The 18,347-nt window shown below is 37.3% G+C and overlaps 2 protein-coding genes and 1 pseudogene across 2 annotated transcripts; 2 read left to right on the top strand and 1 right to left on the bottom strand.

Moving 5' to 3' along the window:
- Positions 1–539: 539 nt before the first annotated feature.
- LOC111202419 (organic cation/carnitine transporter 5-like) lies at positions 540–2,414 on the top strand. The gene has a single exon (XM_022695279.2). The coding sequence runs from the start codon at positions 728–730 to the stop codon at positions 2,261–2,263; it is 1,536 nt and encodes a 511-aa protein (XP_022551000.1). The 5' UTR covers positions 540–727; the 3' UTR covers positions 2,264–2,414.
- On the bottom strand, positions 2,130–10,898 carry LOC106430661 (cation/H(+) antiporter 2-like). Its single transcript, XM_022695277.2, has 4 exons — positions 5,578–10,898; positions 4,498–5,481; positions 2,855–3,780; positions 2,130–2,780 (listed from the first exon to the last, which is right to left on the bottom strand). Exons 1-4 carry the CDS (start codon positions 5,734–5,736, stop codon positions 2,504–2,506), a joined length of 2,346 nt encoding a protein of 781 aa, XP_022550998.2. The 5' UTR covers positions 5,737–10,898; the 3' UTR covers positions 2,130–2,503.
- A 2,073-nt stretch (positions 10,899–12,971) lies between these two features.
- LOC125581643 lies at positions 12,972–15,183 on the top strand (annotated as a pseudogene).
- The last annotated feature ends 3,164 nt before the right edge of the window (positions 15,184–18,347 follow it).

The raw sequence follows: 18,347 nt of genomic DNA, 5'->3' as shown, positions 1-18,347 counted from the left end.
CCCTAGCAAATATTGAGATGAAACAAAAACTTTGTCCAAAACTCCGCGGAGGCAATGCCCCTGGTGTATATTAACTCTTTAAGATTTGAGTATCAAACTAAACGTTTCATCCCAGTATATCCGGTCGTGTTTCAAACTTTCAACACAAGGTGGTAGGTCACTGGTGAGCATGGTGGTGAACGGTAGATGAAGATGGTTAACCTTATAAGCCAAAAATTTATCGTCACTATTCACTTTGATAGTCACTTTCTGTATTTGCTATTTCTCTTTTCCATAATAACTTCTTGGCGAGATGACAAGAATTAAAAGGAGTTGACCCATTCCCTAGGCTGACCCTAGCAACAAGTGGAAGCAGCACATGTCATGAACCAAAGTGGGGATTTCAGTTTCAATTTGAGCTAGCTTACTTAGAGGCCCATATATGAGTTATACACACATAACATGAATGATGTTATGTCGTGTGCACTTACATAAGCAAATATGTACACACATGCTTCAATTATTTATTGGTCAGACAATATACATACAAATCTCAATCAGTGTCATTTAAGATCACAATCTGTCGAGTCTTCGACCACACATTTTATGCGAGTTTTGAAAATTTATTGATAAACAAACAATATACAACCAGGTTCAAGATTATACACTTTCCCCAAGTTCTTTGTTTATTTTTTCATCTAATAATTCTCTCACTACCAGAGAGAGTAGTCAACTGAAGTGAGCAACAATGGGGGATTCATCAGCACCACTATTAACCCATATTGAAGACGAAGGTACTTCTCCTTCTTTGAGTTTCCACAAGATCTTCGAAGAGAGCTTGTCTGGTTTCACCTTCCCACAGTTCTTACAGATACTTCTTGTCGGGCTTGCCTTAGCCTTCGACTCGCAACAGATATTCATCACCGTCTTCACAGATGCATATCCCACGTGGCACTGTCTCGACCACACGGCTTGCAATCCCTCGACCACCACCGACATCTGTAAACTTCCTCGGTCAGCTTGGGAATGGGACGGCGGATTCAAGGGTAAATCCGCCATTTCAGAGTTCGAACTCGAGTGCTCGAGCTCCTTCCTCAGAAGTCTCCCTACGTCTGCTTTCTACATGGGTTCTATCGTTGGAGGCGTTTTCATGGCTTTGGTTCCGGATAGTTTCTTGGGACGCAAGAAACTTCTTTTCTTCACCACCCTAGCAATGTCACTCACTGGAATCTCAATCTTCTTCTCCTCCAACATATGGACTTACGCTTTCTTAAAGTTCGTTATCGGATTCGCGCGTTCACAGACCGGGACGTACGCGATCAATCTGATAAGCGAGCGAGTTTCCACAAAATGGAGACCTAGAGCTACTATGATTCCATTTACTCTGTTTGTCCTAGGGTTCATGTCTCTATCTGGAATAGCCTACCTTGTCAGACACGCTTCTTGGAGAGTTCTTTATCTCTGCACATCCGTTCCAGCAGCCATCCACAGTGTTTGCATCTACTTCTTCGCCCTAGAGTCTCCTCGCTGGCTTCATGTGCAAGGAAAGAACCAAGAAGCCATTGAAGTGCTCAAAAGACTTTCACCTGTGAACAGAGATTATTTGGAATCAGTATCTTCTAGGTTACATTCAAAAGAACAATCACCAAGCAGCTCCATCAAGGACATGTTCATCAGAAAATGGGCTTTTCGAAGAATAGTGGTTGTTATGATCATAATGTTTGGGTTAGGAATGATGTACTATGGAGTTCCCTTAGCGGTTAGAGACATAAAAGTGAACATCTATCTAAGTGAAGCACTTAACGCAATGGTGGAGCTACCAACCTTTGTTATCACACCAATCTTGCTAGAGAAATTTAACAGAAGAAGTTCTGTTCTTGTGAACTGCTTACTAGGAGGAGCATTAGGAGTCCTCTGTTTCGTCATGACCACTTTCGAGCGAACAAACATTGCTTTTGCTCTAGAACTAGGCTCTTTCTTCTGTGCGAGGATCGGGTTTAACTTGATGGCTGTTTATATGATTGAGATGTTCCCAACATGCGTGAGGAACTTCGCGACAACAATGCTTAGACAATCACTTGTACTTGGAGGAGCTAGTTGTCCAATCATTGCTTCTGTTGGAAGAAATGTGCCTTCCATCTCCTTTGCGGTTTTCGGGTTGGTAGTGTCGGGTCTCGGGTTATTCGCTTTGCTTCTTCCTGAGACTAAAGGTTCAAGTCTTTGTGATACAATGGAAGCACAAGAGCAGAGTGACCAAGCCTTGAAGACTAGCCCTAGTTGCTGAACATTAAGCTTCATCAAAATCTATTTTTTTCTTTACTGAATAATATTGTAAGGGGTCTGAACCGTTTGATACTCAGTGTGTTTCATATGTGAATGTAATATCTTCATAAACCTACAGAAGTCTGCTGAATCCAATGTTCAAGAAATCGCTAGTTGGTGGTTAGACGTCTTATAGAGAATTAGTGTTTAGAAGCCGCCGGACCGATTTTTAGAAAAGTGGCTGAAACTAAGATGTGTTTTGCTAATCATCTAGAAAGTTATCATGTGAATGTCTTTGTCTTTGAACAACTAATACAGAAGCATTTACATCTAAAGATGAAGCCAGGAAATCACCGACAGTTCCGAGCTCCGGACACTCTTCCCAATCTTTCATTCTTACCGTCATAGGGCTGTCTCCGCTGCTCTTCCCAACCACAAACAGTGAATACATCTCTCCTATCTCTCTTAGAATCGTCAGCGTATGCGGTCCATCACTCACACGCTTCTCCATGAACCCCACTTGTCCCGTTGTCACAAATCTGTTGCAGAAACATAAAAGGTTCTGTTATGGAAATTGAGTTGTTCTGAACTAAAAAGAGTATCAGTAAGTTACCTGTTCTGGAATTCTTCTAAGAAACTTCGGTCTGCTTCGTATTCAGTTTGATCTCTTCCCGCAACCTCGATGAAAACATCGTTATTGTCTTGTGTTGTCGTGTTCCCTACGGGACTCTCTGTCTGAGAATCCTCTGAAACGAAGTGTATAATCGTGAGATGAATCAGAGTGTTGTTACCTAGCCATCTCCATAGAGCTAAAGCCTCACGATCATCAGGACCACCAAAGAACAATGCAGCAACATGTTGTACCGAATCAAACCCATGCGGTTGTTGAAACCCGGTTATGTTCCGGTCCACAAAAATACCAACCGAACATGGAGCGTGTCTTAAAACATTTCTGCTCATCTGTCTGAAAATCTCTCCATCGTTTGTAGTCTTCCCATCTATCCTCTGGTGTTTATGAAACGGAAGAAACACAATCGAAACGCGAAGATCTTCTGTCGCGTTACATATCTCTACGTGCATGTTAAGCATCTTGGTCACGAGCTTGACCTGCTGGATCAAGAGTTTACTGTCTTTAGCAAAGGAATCAATCGAATCATTGATCTCTAACCCATCGTTGGTTCCAAACTCATCATCTCCATGCACGTCATCACCGAGCTCGTGATACAAGAGTGCTGATGATTTTCGTTTCTTGGGGAGTGGTACGAGGTGCATAAGCAGAGCCGCGAAGGGCTTAGAGGCTCCATGAGAACCGCTCAAGGCTGAGATAAGAGAGATTGTACCACGAGCGTGGCGGACTCCGTAAACGCAAGATAAAACGCGTAGCTCCTCGTGAGTGTCGTGAGATTCAAGACAAGTTTTCTGGGGAGCGAAGTCTTTCTCTCTTGCTTTAAGCAAGAACGATGCTAGGACACCGCTTACTAGCGTCGTGACCACCAACGATGCCAGCATCATATCATGAATTGTTGTTGTCCACCATTTCTACATACAGATTCACACAAAGAATGTGAAAATATCATAATAATAATCATCTAACATATAGCCAAATCATTTTTTTGAAAAACTCGAAACTATGCATGTTGTGACAAATAACAAGTTCAATGTTATCAAATAATATTTGTATGCCATCTTTAATATTCTAATTACCAGGGACAAAATCTCACTAGAAATTGGAAAGTTTGAAAGGATAAGTAGTATATAAATATGATTTACCCCAGTTATTGTCAACTGGTTTTAAGTAACTTAGTATATAGTATCAGATCACATCCATGTCATCCAACCCAATTGAATTCATAATCAATTTAATTCAAAAAGTTGGTGCATTAATTGACCTTTACATAAATATTATAAGATTAATAGTTAAAGAACCATCATCTCATTTCGAATGGATGTATTAGTAACAAAATTTCATATAAAAGATTAAAAAGATTTGAAATAATATACTAGAGATATGAACTCATCCACTTACATCCAGTTGATTTTGAGTTGGAACATCTATCTTACGTAATATTAATATGAAAACTCTATTCTATCATAAATGTTATTAATCACTATATAGTAGATCCTTTTGTTATTTTGGCGTGGATAATGTAAAAAACAGCATACTCTAAAATCAATTTTGCTGTGAAGGGTGATAGAATATGATTAGAGTTTTAAAAAGTAGCGGTAATCATCAAGAGTACTATGTTAAGAAAATACCTTTTTGGAGTAGTTTGCGTCGAGAAGAAGAACACCCACATGACCTTTAACAGAGAGAATGGTTGGTAAGAAGAGCCAATATTTCTTGGGGATCTTCAGGTACATACAAGCGCATATTACACCAATAAGTTTCCCAGCTAAGGTTAGAATCACTATAATAACGAGGCCGATGTAATAACGTTTGGTTAACGCAGTGATACTGAATCTGAATCCCATGTAACCAAAGTAAACCGGAAGAACAAACTCGTGGATAGGGTAACCAAGCCGTTGAACCAACGTTCTGTGAGTCTTTCCTTGTCGTGGAACCATTATACCAATGGTGAAAACCGAAACCGAGGAGTTAACATCATAGGATTCTATTGTTACGGCGATAATGAGAAGGAAGATGATGAAAACTAAAGTCTCAGCTTTTGATAGGTACTTTTCTTTAGGGTTCCTCTTTGGGAGCCATGCAGCTAGAAACTTGTTGAGCAAGATTAGGGCTCCGGTGGCGAAAATAAACAAGAAGATATTACCTATCATAGATTTAGAGATGGAGGCTATGACTAAAGTGTAGATCACGACGTCTGATAATTCGATGCACAACGCACAGGAGAGTGTAAGCCGTCCAATCTCAGATGTGTTGAGTTTCCAATCAGCAATTGAACGGAGGACGACAGGAGATGACGTGTTTGACAAGGTAACGAAAAGAGTCATGAAAAGCGTTAAGTAATCCTCTTTGATATGGAGCAAAGGGGTGAGTATATAGACCAAGGCGAGGCTGAGGAGACTGCAAGCCGAAAAGGAACTCAAGGTTATTACAGAGACTTTCTTGAAGTTTCTTCTCATGAATTGTATATCGAACTCAAGACCGATCAAGAACATGAAAGATGTTCGTAAAACGAAGGAGAAGAAAGAGTAGTAATCTGCTGCATCTTTCTGGAGGAAGAACTCTTTAACTTTAGGGATTCTTGAGAGCAGAACAGGACTCAACACAATACCAGCCTGAGAAAAAAAAACAATCACATTAGTCTGAAACATTCGAGAGCCCTAAAAACGAGTATTTCTTGTAATGCAAAAAAAAAAAGAAATTTTCCTTACGAGAATCTGGGCGACGGGAGCAGCTTGACCACATGGTTTGAGCATGAGGTAAAATAGTTGAGAGAAGACGAGAATGCAACCCATTTGAATAAACAGAGTATTAAGGGGGTTAAACAATTCATCTCCTTGTGGCAAACAGAACAACAACTTTGGATCCATCTTCTTCTTGATTTGATGATCATGAGCATTCTTTAAGCGTTGTGATGAGAATAAGACCAAATAAAATAAAGTTTTGTTGGGAAAAGAAACTGAAAATGTTGTCTAAATCAAGAATATAAATTTCAGAAGTAATTTAGATATAAAACTAATTATTTCCTTTTGGTTGGGGTTCACAACTACTTGTCCGTCCGTTAATTACTCGAGACCTCAATTTTTTCACTTCCAGAGCGGATTAAGTTGACTATAAACCGATAATTTACATCTTATCTATTAAAATATAAATCGCAACTTTTTTCTGATATTTTAAAAGGGACTCTCACTAGAAAGTCACTAAATTTAAAGATCATATCATATAATTCTCATCATTAACCGAGAAACATCCTACGATCTTACCATTGTACTAAATAACTAGATATCCTGCGGGCATATGCAAGATGAGTTTTTTATATTAATACTAGGAGTAGCGCCGGGTTCGGACGTTGTTTTCTTTTTTGAATCCAATTAGTTTTATTTTTCATTTGTTAGTTGTTAGTCCAAGCAACATAGAATTAGTTGACAATTAAGAATTGAGAGTCATGACCTAATAATGGATTTTCTGAGTGCATGTTAGGAGATCTCAGGTCTGGAGTCCTTAACTTTCGAAGGTATGTGAATGCATTTTTGACTCCTGCTAAGTGAAAATTTTAAAAGTTTTGGCAGGCGGTGCATTTTATTGGTTTACGGTTCGTATGTATAGGGGATTTATTTTTTTTTCCTTTTTTGAAGTTTATTGGTTTATCCTAAACGAAAAGTTGATGGCAGAAGTTACTAGATGAGGGAGTATTAATGAATTTCAAAAGTAGCAAACAACAAATTAACTTTTTTAAAATATTCATGATAGAAGAAACGTAAATTCAGATTTGTCTTTAAAAAGTAAAGTAAACAATGACATTTTTTTATAAAAGGAAACATGCAACAAAGCATCTTCCTCAAAATCACCATCACCATAATGCAATTTGCAAGGACTCTTTGCTTCCATATGCTTTCTTACAGCTTCTAAGCTGCTGAATGCATGGCACAGCTCACTGCAGTAGAGACACATGAAGTCTCTCTTGACCTGAATCATGATCAGCAGTAGGATACGAGTAAATAAAAGTTAAGAAAATTCAAAGCTTTACAACAATGCTAAACTGATGAGTCCGAACCTTAAGACCGAGGTAAGTGAGAAGCCCTTCTGGATTAGATACTCAACATCTGGAACAAAGAAACCATGGTGCTTATGCATGTGAACCATACAGGTCTCCAAAGTCTTATGTTTCTCGCCACACATCAAACAACAGGTTGGATCCAGCTCATAAAGGGAAAATACAATTCGATCTGGTGTATGTAGGTTTGAAGTTAAATGATTTATAAAACACATGTGAGAGAGAGATGAAGCTTACGGTTAAAAAATTTGACCAAGTACCAATTCTAAGTAGGGATTTTGTTTCAATCTCTTAGAAATAAACTTATTTTAACTTGATAGTATAATTTGAAAATATGAAACAAATGATGAAAGTATAACTTAAGAGCAATTCATGCTTTCGGTTGTTGTGTATTTAAGGATCTATTTCTTTCTGATAAACACGAAACATAAATATTCATTTTGCTTCAAGCCATCTTCTTCCGAAGTTGCTCAATGAGTACTTCTTGCTTTTCTTGGATATATATTAGTACATTTTAATTGTTATTCAAAATGCTCAAGAAAAGAATATAAATCATTATTATATTGATTCTAAGTTTCTAAAATTTACAATCAATGTTTCAGATACTGTGCAAGTCGTTATTCATGGATCATGCTATATAAATCAGCCTCCTACAGCATACACCAAACTAATGGATGCCTATAGCCTCCTATGAATTGTTCTTAACACTTCTAACCACTGGTCATCATCTCCTGATCTTTCTCTTGGAGCTTCTTGCTCATGTCTTTCTCTACGGCCGTGATCAAAGATGTGATATCTCTCATACCTTTCGCCCATTGGATCGCCTGTTCCAAAGAAAGTGCAATCTCAAGAACATGGAATACATTATATAAAAGAAATAACATGAGCTTTGCAGATAGAATTAGTACCGAAAATTTGATGCTGATTAAGATCTTCTTCTTTATATTTAACTCTTTATAGTTAGCAACATTCCAAGCAAAAAAAAAAACAAAGAAATTTACTGGTTCCAAGCAAGTGAAGCTTAAATGTGTTTGTTTGGTACTAAATAGGGAACAATATTCCTTACTAATGGCAAATGAGGTAATATTTTCAGACTTTCACCTGTTTTGGAAGATGTCGGTGAGTATTTGTGGAGAATCAGAATCGTTGGTTGGTACTGGACTGGTGATGACGTTTGCTATAAATTGTATATTCACTTAGTTCTCAATCAGTTGAATACATGGTATGAATGAAAATATGAATATATCACCATGCTATACTATACAGTAGAACAAACTTGTCTCTATATAATAGAGTGTAAATAATTTAGGGAGGGATTAAAATCACCTCCGTTTGGAGTGCATGAATATTTTTGAGATCTCAATGGGGAGTTTGAAGCTGTCTTCATAAACTTGGAACTATTGCAGAGCCTGCAATATTGACCAAAACATAAATTGCATATGTTCTTTCATGGGGAATTACTGCAAAAATATGAGAAGAATGGTAGGTAAGTTTTAACCTCGTGATGTGAAGCCGTAGTATGTAGGGCGTAGTCCATTAATCAAACTTGTATGTCTGGTGATCAAATAAAGTTTGAGCTATTCTTGTCTATTGTTGTGTAAGAATTTGTGGTGGGGGAGTTAGACATGAGTCAGAACTGAGAGACAACATGAGTTCATATATTGTCGATGGAGAGTCAGATCAAACTAAAGAGGCTTTGGTAGATGTTTTTGTCATTTTCAGACGACATGGTTTCTCTTAATAGAAGCGAAAGAATGGCTTATCTTGCAACCCTTGCTCTTCTGATACTTCTCTTCAGTTTGGATTATGTTCTTACCTTCAAGAAGAAGAAGAACACCTCTGTTTTCTGGGGTATCAAGTTTCAAGTCACAAAAGAAGTGATATATTAGAAACTCCACAACAATAACCAACACTGATAGTATATAAACTCAACAGTCTCATTAAAATCAAAACTCGATTATATTTTTCATATTCATACGAAACTCAGAAATTTAGACTCCTCAAACCCTCACCGAATATATCTATATCATATCCTCCGAATAGTTAAAAACAGCTCATCAAACTAACCTTCTGAAGCATTTTCAAGTCACTGTCCTGAGTATCGTGAAAGAAATGCCTGTAACTTTTGATTCCAAATACCCTGACAAACACTTGTCTGCTGAATTTGCCTCCTCGTGGTCACATCTAACAACTCAAATTAAAGCAAATCAATTTGATATACATTTTACAACATCCAGTTCTGGGATATCAAAAGATGACCCCCACTTTCCCCACTTTCAATACAGAAAGCTCATCATCTCTGTTATACATATGAATTTCATAAACACACCATACATAAACCATGTCTTCAACTTAAAAGATAATAATCACATTCTATACATCATTATGCTCTTACCATATCAATTTTATAGCAAGGTAATGTAGCGAGAACAGGATGGGAAGCTCTTGTGAGTGTACTAAGCATCTGAGCAGACTAAACTTTACCCACTTCCTGCAACTCCGCAACTACACATCTACCAGTCAGCTCCAATGAAGGTATCATAAAACTGGTTAGAAATAGTAAGGGAAGATACAAAATAGAGAGAGGGAGAGAAATAGATGAAACCTGATTGATTAGGGGCGGTTAGTCAAATGTTTGGTATGAGACATTAGGCCTTTTTGTCAAGCAACTGCATCTTAGAGAAGTAATCTAAGAAGCATGATGAAGGAGAAAAAATCCATGATTGAACCGCATGAGATTAGGCGTATACATGGTCTAAGAAGCATATGAGGCATGTTACACTCACAGCTTGAACGAATTCTTCTTCTTATCTTTATTTGCTGGAGAATCAAACCCAAAATCCATTGGATCATCATCTGTATTGACTTAAAGTTGACGTATCCTTTTCCATGTCCTTGTCTGCAGGTAACAATGGAACTTTACATATTATTAAATAATCATCCCTTTTTACAATGGGAACAACCTCTTAAGACTTTAGTCTATGTCAATAAAATCCACAGCCGGTCAAAAATTGAGGAATAGAACAATGAGGACGATAATGAAGACTCAAAGATAGCAAGCATAATAATTGTAAAAAAAAAAAAAAAATGGAGGCAATAATCAGCTCTCAAACACTTGAACCTTACTGAGCATTAGATCTTTTTTCCTATGCTTTTGAAAAACTTTTTTAGCAGGTGGTGATATTGCAAAATCTGTTCAGTATTACTCTCGACAATTTACTTCAAATAAAATAACCTACCATCATAATCATTCAATCACCCACTCACGGAAATACCTACCTCTCATGTTAGCAATCATCTCTGTCCGCTACTTCATTGCTGCAAGCTAGCTTCATCACCAATTCTACTTCCTCCAGCGTCCTCTCTACCCAAATTCCTTCCATCTCCAGCCAATCCTCTGCCTCCGGGTAAGCACAATTTTATCGATTGTAAAATGACGAATACAAATATTGGTCTATCATTGTTGTTGAAGAGTTAACATATTACAGCTCATTTTAATTATTTTTAAGACTTCATATGCACACAAAAAATTAAGTTTTGCGGCTGACAAAAATCACAAAAACCAGATAGGCAACATCGATTGTAAAATGCCGAAAGGAGTTTAGGTTTTCTGCTCTCGATTTGTTTACTAGTGAGTCTCCATAAGTGATTTTATTTTATACTTCTATAAAATTATGCTTTCATTTTCGATTATTTTTCACTGATATGAATTTTGTTTCTTTTTGTAACTTATTCTTTGAATTCGGTGAACTACATAAGTGAAATTTAAAAAGATGGACATTTGTAAAAATTATTTTCACTCCAGATACATATCTAAGAATCAAATTTTTGAAGAATATCACCGGGAAACTCTATTCATAGATTAGTGTTCAAATCTAAAATATCAAACTGTTATAGAATATAAGTTCAGACTCGAAATATAAATGTCTATCTAGTATACATTCACGAGTTCGGTCGAGAAATCATCTAATTCTAGAACAACAAAATAAATTACTTATTTTATTAACCTACACTTTTGAGGTTTAGTTACTTAAGAGTATGCCGATAAAAAAAATAATACTTTACCATTCTAGTATATGTAAACTATGTATAAAGTAATAAATGTTTGATTTATTAAATGATAAACCAGAAAAATTATAATAAATAGTTCAAATCTCTCATTCTTACAATTATAATAGCTAGATAGAGTATTACGGAGAAACAAATATTAGACGTATGATCAAATCTCTCATTCTTTGAACAAACTCAAAAGTAGGCCTAGGTATCCGGGTCTTCGGGTCGGGTTCGGGTCGGGTCTTGTCGGGTCCGGGTCCTTCGGGTCCTAGAAATTTAGATCCATATACGTACCTATAATTTTTCGGGTCGGTTCCGGGTCGGGTCTTGTCGGGTTCGGATCAGTTCGGGTCTATAATTTCAATACCCGTAAAATACCCATAATTTTTGGGTATATTTCGGATCCGGGTCGGTTCGGGAATTTAGGACCCGAAAAAGACCCAAAATACCCGAACTGGACCCGAAAACTCTAAAAATACCTGAAGAACCGCAAAATTACCCAAATATTTATCCAAAATCAGACCCGAGAACCCAAAACATACCCGAGAACCCAAAACATACCCGAATTTTACCCGAATACCCGAATTATATTTTCTAAAAATCTAAAATTGTACCCGAAACGTACAATTATACCCGAAAGCCCGAACCCGAAACTTAAAAAAAATCCAAAATACCGAAAATATATCCAATCACCCAAATATACTTAGTATATACAATTATTTACGGGTACTTCGGGTCCGGATAAAATGCTCAGGCCTACTCAAAAGGAGGTGATTAGAATCTGAATGAAATAATATATATAGTGCTTCCAATATTAAAAATCACTTCGATTTGAAGAAGTGTATTTCTGGAATTGTCAGGATCAAATAACATATCAGAAATCACATATTTAAAAAATAATTTATATACATAAAACAATATATATTAGAGTAAGCACATAAATCAAAACCAATACAATTTTTTATTTACAAACAAGTTTTTGGTAAATAAATCAAAAAAATTATTTTATTTACTTTATATGATATATGATTAAACTTTACTGATATTGACATAAATATATATATACATATAGTTATTTTATATATAAATTTTTATTATTGACACTTTCTACTTATATGATTTTATTAACATTTATATATTTTCGGTAACAAAAATTTAAACTTTTAATCACAAAATTTTTTATGTGAGATTTATCAATAAAAATTTCAAAAGTAAAATATTAAGATCTCAATAATTTTTCAATGCAAATTTTAAAATTATCCTATTTTATATATAATATAATATAATTTAATATATATATATATATATATATATATATTATAAATAACTATTAATGAGACTTCATATTCATACGATTTATGATCATTTGTATCTTTTTGAACAAAAAAACTTAAACCATTAATCACAAAATTTTCAAAGTGAGATTTTACCTTTTTTAATAATTTATACTCGTTTTAAAAAAAATCAAAATATAACATATAAAAAATCTATTTTTTATTATTATTTGCTTAATGTGATTGTTTAATTTTTTAATAATATAAAATTAAACAAAAAGAGAGAGGATACAAAACTGTTATCAAATATGTATTATTCATAATCATTAGCTGTCATATATGTTATAAATCATGGAGTGGATTGCCATTAACCAGACCCGGTCCAAGACCGGCCCAATACCTAGAAGATGGAGAGACGGCAGAAGCCCTAGAGAGAGGAGAGAGAGAGAACCGACTTTAGGAGAGAGAGAGACAGCCACAAAGCTTGGAGAAAAGGAAACCATTTCCTTTTCCTACTAGATGTAATCTTTCCATTATTATGTATTAGTAGTTTTCCTAATCCTAGTGAGTTTAGGTTTTGGATACTTTCCATTTATCTTCGTCTTGTAATCCTTATATAAAGGAACCCCCTTGATCATTAATAAGAACACAGAAATATTCAGTCTCTAAACTCTCTAATTACAACACGTTATCAGCACGATAGACTCCAAAACCCTGAGACAAAACCTAACCTAAAATCCGTCACACATAAACCCTAATCGAGGCGCAACTTAAGATCGATCTATCTCTCAAACCCTAAGGAACCAGACGACGAGCCACATATCAAATTGAAGCTCTATACGAGATGAATCCATCAGCGCAAACCGTTCGTAGATCCGATCTCAGACACGCCCACACTCGCAGAAACAATACACGGCGCCGCCTTGGTCTTTTGGAACCCTAACCCCGAAGAACCCTAAATTGTTCTTGCTTGCGTTCCAGCTCATCAACATCCGATCAGCTCCAGCCCTAAGGTTTTCCTGATCCTAGACGACCTCAGATTCCAGCTTGTATCACGGTTAGCTTGAGTTCCCAATCAACCAACTCGAGACCCGATAGGTAGAAGACAGCTCGCATCCGCGTCGCAGCTCGCGTCCGAGGTTCATCCATTCATCTTGGAGGTCCGGTTTCTACAACCTGCAAAAAAAAGGTAATCCCAAATTCTGAGAAAATGTTTAAAACTCTAAATCTCGTTTTAAATCTTTAAAGGCCTTGAAACCTTAATCTTAAAACCGAATCCTACTAGTGTTTAAATCAGAAACCCTAGGATTGATTAAGGATTTCTTGCATACATATGGATCTGAATATGGATTGCATTCATACTGTTTAAATAAGAATCGACCAGCATGTAGTTTATACAATCTTGAAACCGGTTGCATTAGATATAACTGCATGGCCGAGTGGCTTGATGAATTGATCGCACCATGGTCGTTTCTAGATTGATTGTTTTTCATAAATGCGTATTGTTTTTCATAAATGCGTAAGACATGTTTGTGGCCGAGCTTGTTGATTATCTTGCGGCCACATGATCACATTGTGAGACTTAATTTTGAATGATGATGTGATTCAGATGTCGAAAATCTCAAACAGAGACTATGCAGCCCTTAATCTCTCCGGAGATAACTACTTGCAGTGGGCGCTAGATACAAAGATCAGTCTAAGGTCAAAGGGACTTGGTGATACTATCATCAAGGGCAACAATGAGACCGATAAGAATCGGTACATGGCTATAAGTATTATACGCCATCACCTCATTGAAGGTCTAAAAGATCAGTACATCACGATGGAAAATCCACTAGAACTTTGGGATGCTTTACAGCATAGATATGATCACCAGAAAACGATGTTACTTCCAAAGGCTAGAAACGACTGGAAGAATCTTAGATTCTTGGATTATAAGTTGGTGGATGAGTACAATTCAGTCTTATTTAAGACGGTCTCGATGCTGAGACTTTGTGGTAAAGTAGTAACCGAAGAAGAGTTACTTGAGAAGACTCACTCTACATTCCATTCATCGAATGTGATACTGCAACAGCAGTACAGAATGAAAAGCTTCGCCACATATACTGATCTGATCTCGTGCCTGCTTCTGGCCGAGGCAAACAATGAGCTCCTGATGAAGAACAGTGAAGCTAGACCTGTTGGAACGGCACCATTACCGGAAGCTAATGAGGTTGAAAAGAAAGAACCCAACGAGTGCAATTACGTCCAAAACAATAAGAGACCACACGGCAATGGCCGTGGTGGTTACAAGGGGCATGGCAGTGACAATTACTCGAACAGCCGAGACAACTACTCGACCGGCCAGAAAGGAAACCACAATAACCGTGGTCGTGGTTCCAATTATGGCCGTGGCCGAGGTAGTTATGGCCGTGGTCGAGGCGGCATATCCAAACCGTCTTACTAGACCAAATCCGTTTGTCACAGATGTGGAATGGGAAACCATTGGGCCAAGAACTGTAGAACCCCTAAGCACTTATGTGAGCTCTACCAAGAAAGTCTTAAGAACAAGAACCCTGAGGCTCACATGGTTCATGATTCCGGATATGAGGCTGATAATGATTCCGACATTGCTAAAGATGACCGAATGGATTTTGAGACTTCTGATTGTCTCAAAGACTAAATTTCGATACGACTTGTCTTATTGCTTTATGATTTGCTTTGATGTTTCACGATTTTACATATACAATGGAATTGGTTTTGAATTCATTATCTTGCCTGATCTTACTTGAACATATGAATGATTCTATTTTTGCCTAAAGAGCATAATACCAAGTAAGAAATCATGAAAGTGGTATAATAAGCATAGTAAAGAAACTATGGCTAAGGCATTGCCTTAAAAGGCATTATACACACCCAAAAGAACATGTGACCCATTGAAGTTATAATGTATGGTTTCCAAGTAGAAACAATGGGTAAGGAAGGAAACAAGTTCTTTTAGATTTTAAGAAGAAAAACGCCTAAGACCTTGAAAGAAAGTGGTCGAGACTATACCTATGATCTCTACTGATCAAAACTATGCTAAAAATCAGTATGATAAAGAGGCAAGAGATGTGGTAAACATATTGAGATAACACCACGAAATTTTACACTATATGGCATGATAGGATTAGCCATCCTAAAGTCTAAACTTGATGCAAAGATTGAAAAGGCACAAAGAGTTATCCCGTAAAAGATCTCACGTTGTGAAACATGTACACAAAGGAAAACTCATTAGGCTTAATTGTCCCAAGCACCACGACCTTATAGTATGATCATGAGGGGGAGAGAGGATAAACTCATGATCAATACTACAAGTTCGTGTACCACTATGGTCTAAGACCATGTTATATGGCTCGGTCATTACTCGGCCATAAAGGACCATTCCTCGGCCGTAGAGGCCATGATACAAACGGCCAAACCGAAGAGACCATGTTATGGTCGGCTGCAAAGACCATCACCTATACACGGCCATCACCTATACACGGCTTGGCCACGACTTGTATACGCATAGTGCAGGCTTGGCCGCACACAAGCCATTACCTATAAAAGGTTCGGCCATGTAAGCCATTATCTATAAGACTAAGACTGTAAAAGTCTATAAGCTTGGGGACATTATGAATTTACATGAATATAATGATAATATGCATCAGGCCATATAAGTGAGCATAGATATTCCCATCTCAGATTGAATACGGGTCATAAAACCAGACATACACCATCTTAAGAGATTTTGAATAAACCACCACATACATACATGTGCCGTCTAAGATGGAACCTCAGAAGAGGATTGGGAATATATAAGAATAAGATCTTCTCCACGAATTCAAAGGACCGTGAGCCAAAATATGGGTGATTAAAATAGTGGCCAGGTACGGATTGCATGAAACAAATGAATCCGGATATTCAATATTAAAGAGAAAGATTATAAGCTGGATAAAGAAAGATTAAAGAGTAAAAGAATGATAAGAATGGTTTTAACCATCATTGTCTTGGCAAAGATCCTCGGACTAGAGATTATAATTTAAGACGTCCAAAAGAAAGATTATATAAAGCTAGCTAATTGAGAAGCTAATCGAAATGCCAGACACTGACCCGAGAAATGACTAACCAGCTTAGCACCAAATGAATTTCCTAGAAGATACATAATCAATTTGCTATAGAGTCTATACAAGATAGACCAAATGTTCCATAAGATAAAGGAATCTCGGATAGAAAAGAATGGTGCATAGAATACATATCCGAGATTATAAGAGAAACTATACCAGACATTGAGAAAAGGCTGCGCAGCTACACATCTAAGGTACCAAACCAAGTAGTCTTGGGACGCCAAGCTTCTAGGTAACAAAGGTCCTAGATAACGAAATCTCAAAGTGATCAGATCATGTCTGGAACATAATGGAACCACATGAAAGTGTCGACACACACACACACATTTGTATAAAGATACATAAAGTTATAGCACTTGAACATAAAGAGATGAACGAGGATCATGAACCCACGAAAGAGTACTCATACAATCATAAAGAATAAAGATTAGATTGAAAGATAAACGTGGAGGTTCAAAGTATCTAAAGGAGAGATGGGCGTATTGGCCATATACATATACAGAAACGCCATCTGATAAAACCAGTGAAATAGATGGATCTTGTGAGATAAAGAAACCATGAGAGAAGGCACATGATCACGAGGTCTAAGAGTGTTCATGTCTTCCTACTTAACAGCATTAGATTATAGCTTGTTACACAAGGTACTCACAGAGATCAAAGGAACAGATTATAAGGAGATAAACTCCTATGTGGTGGATGCTGCTACAGATTTTCGAAATTGAAAATGGTTTGGTCATAAGAAAGAAATTAGATACAAATGATGTAGTAAGCAGCATATGGATCACTGGATAAGATGAAAGAACAGCTTCGTTCCTAAGCTGATTCATGGACTGAAACATAAAGCAGCTGTATATAGTATGTAAAAGAAATTGATCATGAAATTGATCACGCATGATCATTGATCTTGGAGTTGTATAAAAGACAATCCAATACATTCCATATATTTGAAATTCCTTGTGATTATAATAAACCTAAAAGAGGTTAGTAGGCATAGAATAAATCTATGTGGGTGTCCGACCAAAAGCGTCCAGCCCCGGCCTTCAAACCAAAGAAGTCCGACTCTGTCCGTCTAAGGGCGTCCGGCTCTTCAGCAAAGAACGTCTGGCTCTTCTACTAGACGCGTCCGGCTTTTAAGACTAAAAGGCGTCTGGCCCTTCTTCTTGATCACGGGCTAGTAGAGACAAAAGATCAACCGGATACAAATGTATTGTAGTCCATAAGCTTGTGAGAGCCGAGATCTATGACCTAATAATATATATTTCAGTGTGTGATATAATCCACAGCAACAGAGGTCATGAGACACCATCAAGAGATGGATAAAGGACTACAATGTCCGAGATAGATATGGTACTGCCTAAGGCAAAGAAATCGATGTCCACATACATGAGAGTGTTCGGCCACATAGCCATAATGAGAGATTATAAAACTCACAGCAATGATCATTGATCTTGAACACTCATGAGACAAGTAGTGGACATTTATAGACGAGGTCTATGACCCAGACATGGATCGGCCAGATCGAGACATAGGTTCATGATAACCATGTCTAGTACATTGTCCATAAGTACTTATTTTTTCCGACCAAAGTAAAGAGTTAACAGTAGACGATCACGTCTAGACTATGGACACATGCAAACACGATTTGCAAAGGCCCAATAGTGATCCCCGAGAACAATATGGTTCACATTGTTTAGCACACATGCTTTACCGGGACACTTAATGTCAAAAGACATGAGAGACGACCTGAGAGGTCGAAGTGGTCTAGATACGCCTTAGTAATGAACTTGGCCGATTACTCCCTTCCTACATATACATGAAAGATCACGCACCAGATGCGTAGAATGTAGAACCTACACTGAGGTTCACATCAGGGGGAGTAGTGCGTGTTGTACTCTTTTTCCTTCATCATGGTTTTGTCCCACTGGGTTTTCCTGATAAGGTTTTAATGAGGCAACATGAAGCGTACTACGAAT

The sequence above is a fragment of the Brassica napus genome, chromosome C2 (genome assembly GCF_020379485.1).
Source record: "Brassica napus cultivar Da-Ae chromosome C2, Da-Ae, whole genome shotgun sequence".
Classification (NCBI taxonomy): domain Eukaryota; kingdom Viridiplantae; phylum Streptophyta; class Magnoliopsida; order Brassicales; family Brassicaceae; genus Brassica; species Brassica napus.
This window is presented reverse-complemented; position numbering and strand designations above follow the sequence as displayed.

What these genes read in the sequence shown, in the direction of transcription:
- LOC111202419 (XM_022695279.2), top strand. Translation starts at nt 728, where the DNA reads ATGGGGGATTCATCAGCACCACTATTAACCCATATTGAAGACGAAGGT.
- LOC106430661 (XM_022695277.2), bottom strand. Translation starts at nt 5,736, where the DNA reads ATGGATCCAAAGTTGTTGTTCTGTTTGCCACAAGGAGATGAATTGTTT. An exon ending in CTCCCGTCGCCCAGATTCTC is followed by an intron (nt 5,482 to 5,577) that starts GTAAGGAAAATT and finishes TTTTTTTCTCAG; the next exon opens with GCTGGTATTGTGTTGAGTCC. An exon ending in TTAGAAGAATTCCAGAACAG is followed by an intron (nt 2,781 to 2,854) that starts GTAACTTACTGA and finishes TTTCTGCAACAG; the next exon opens with ATTTGTGACAACGGGACAAG.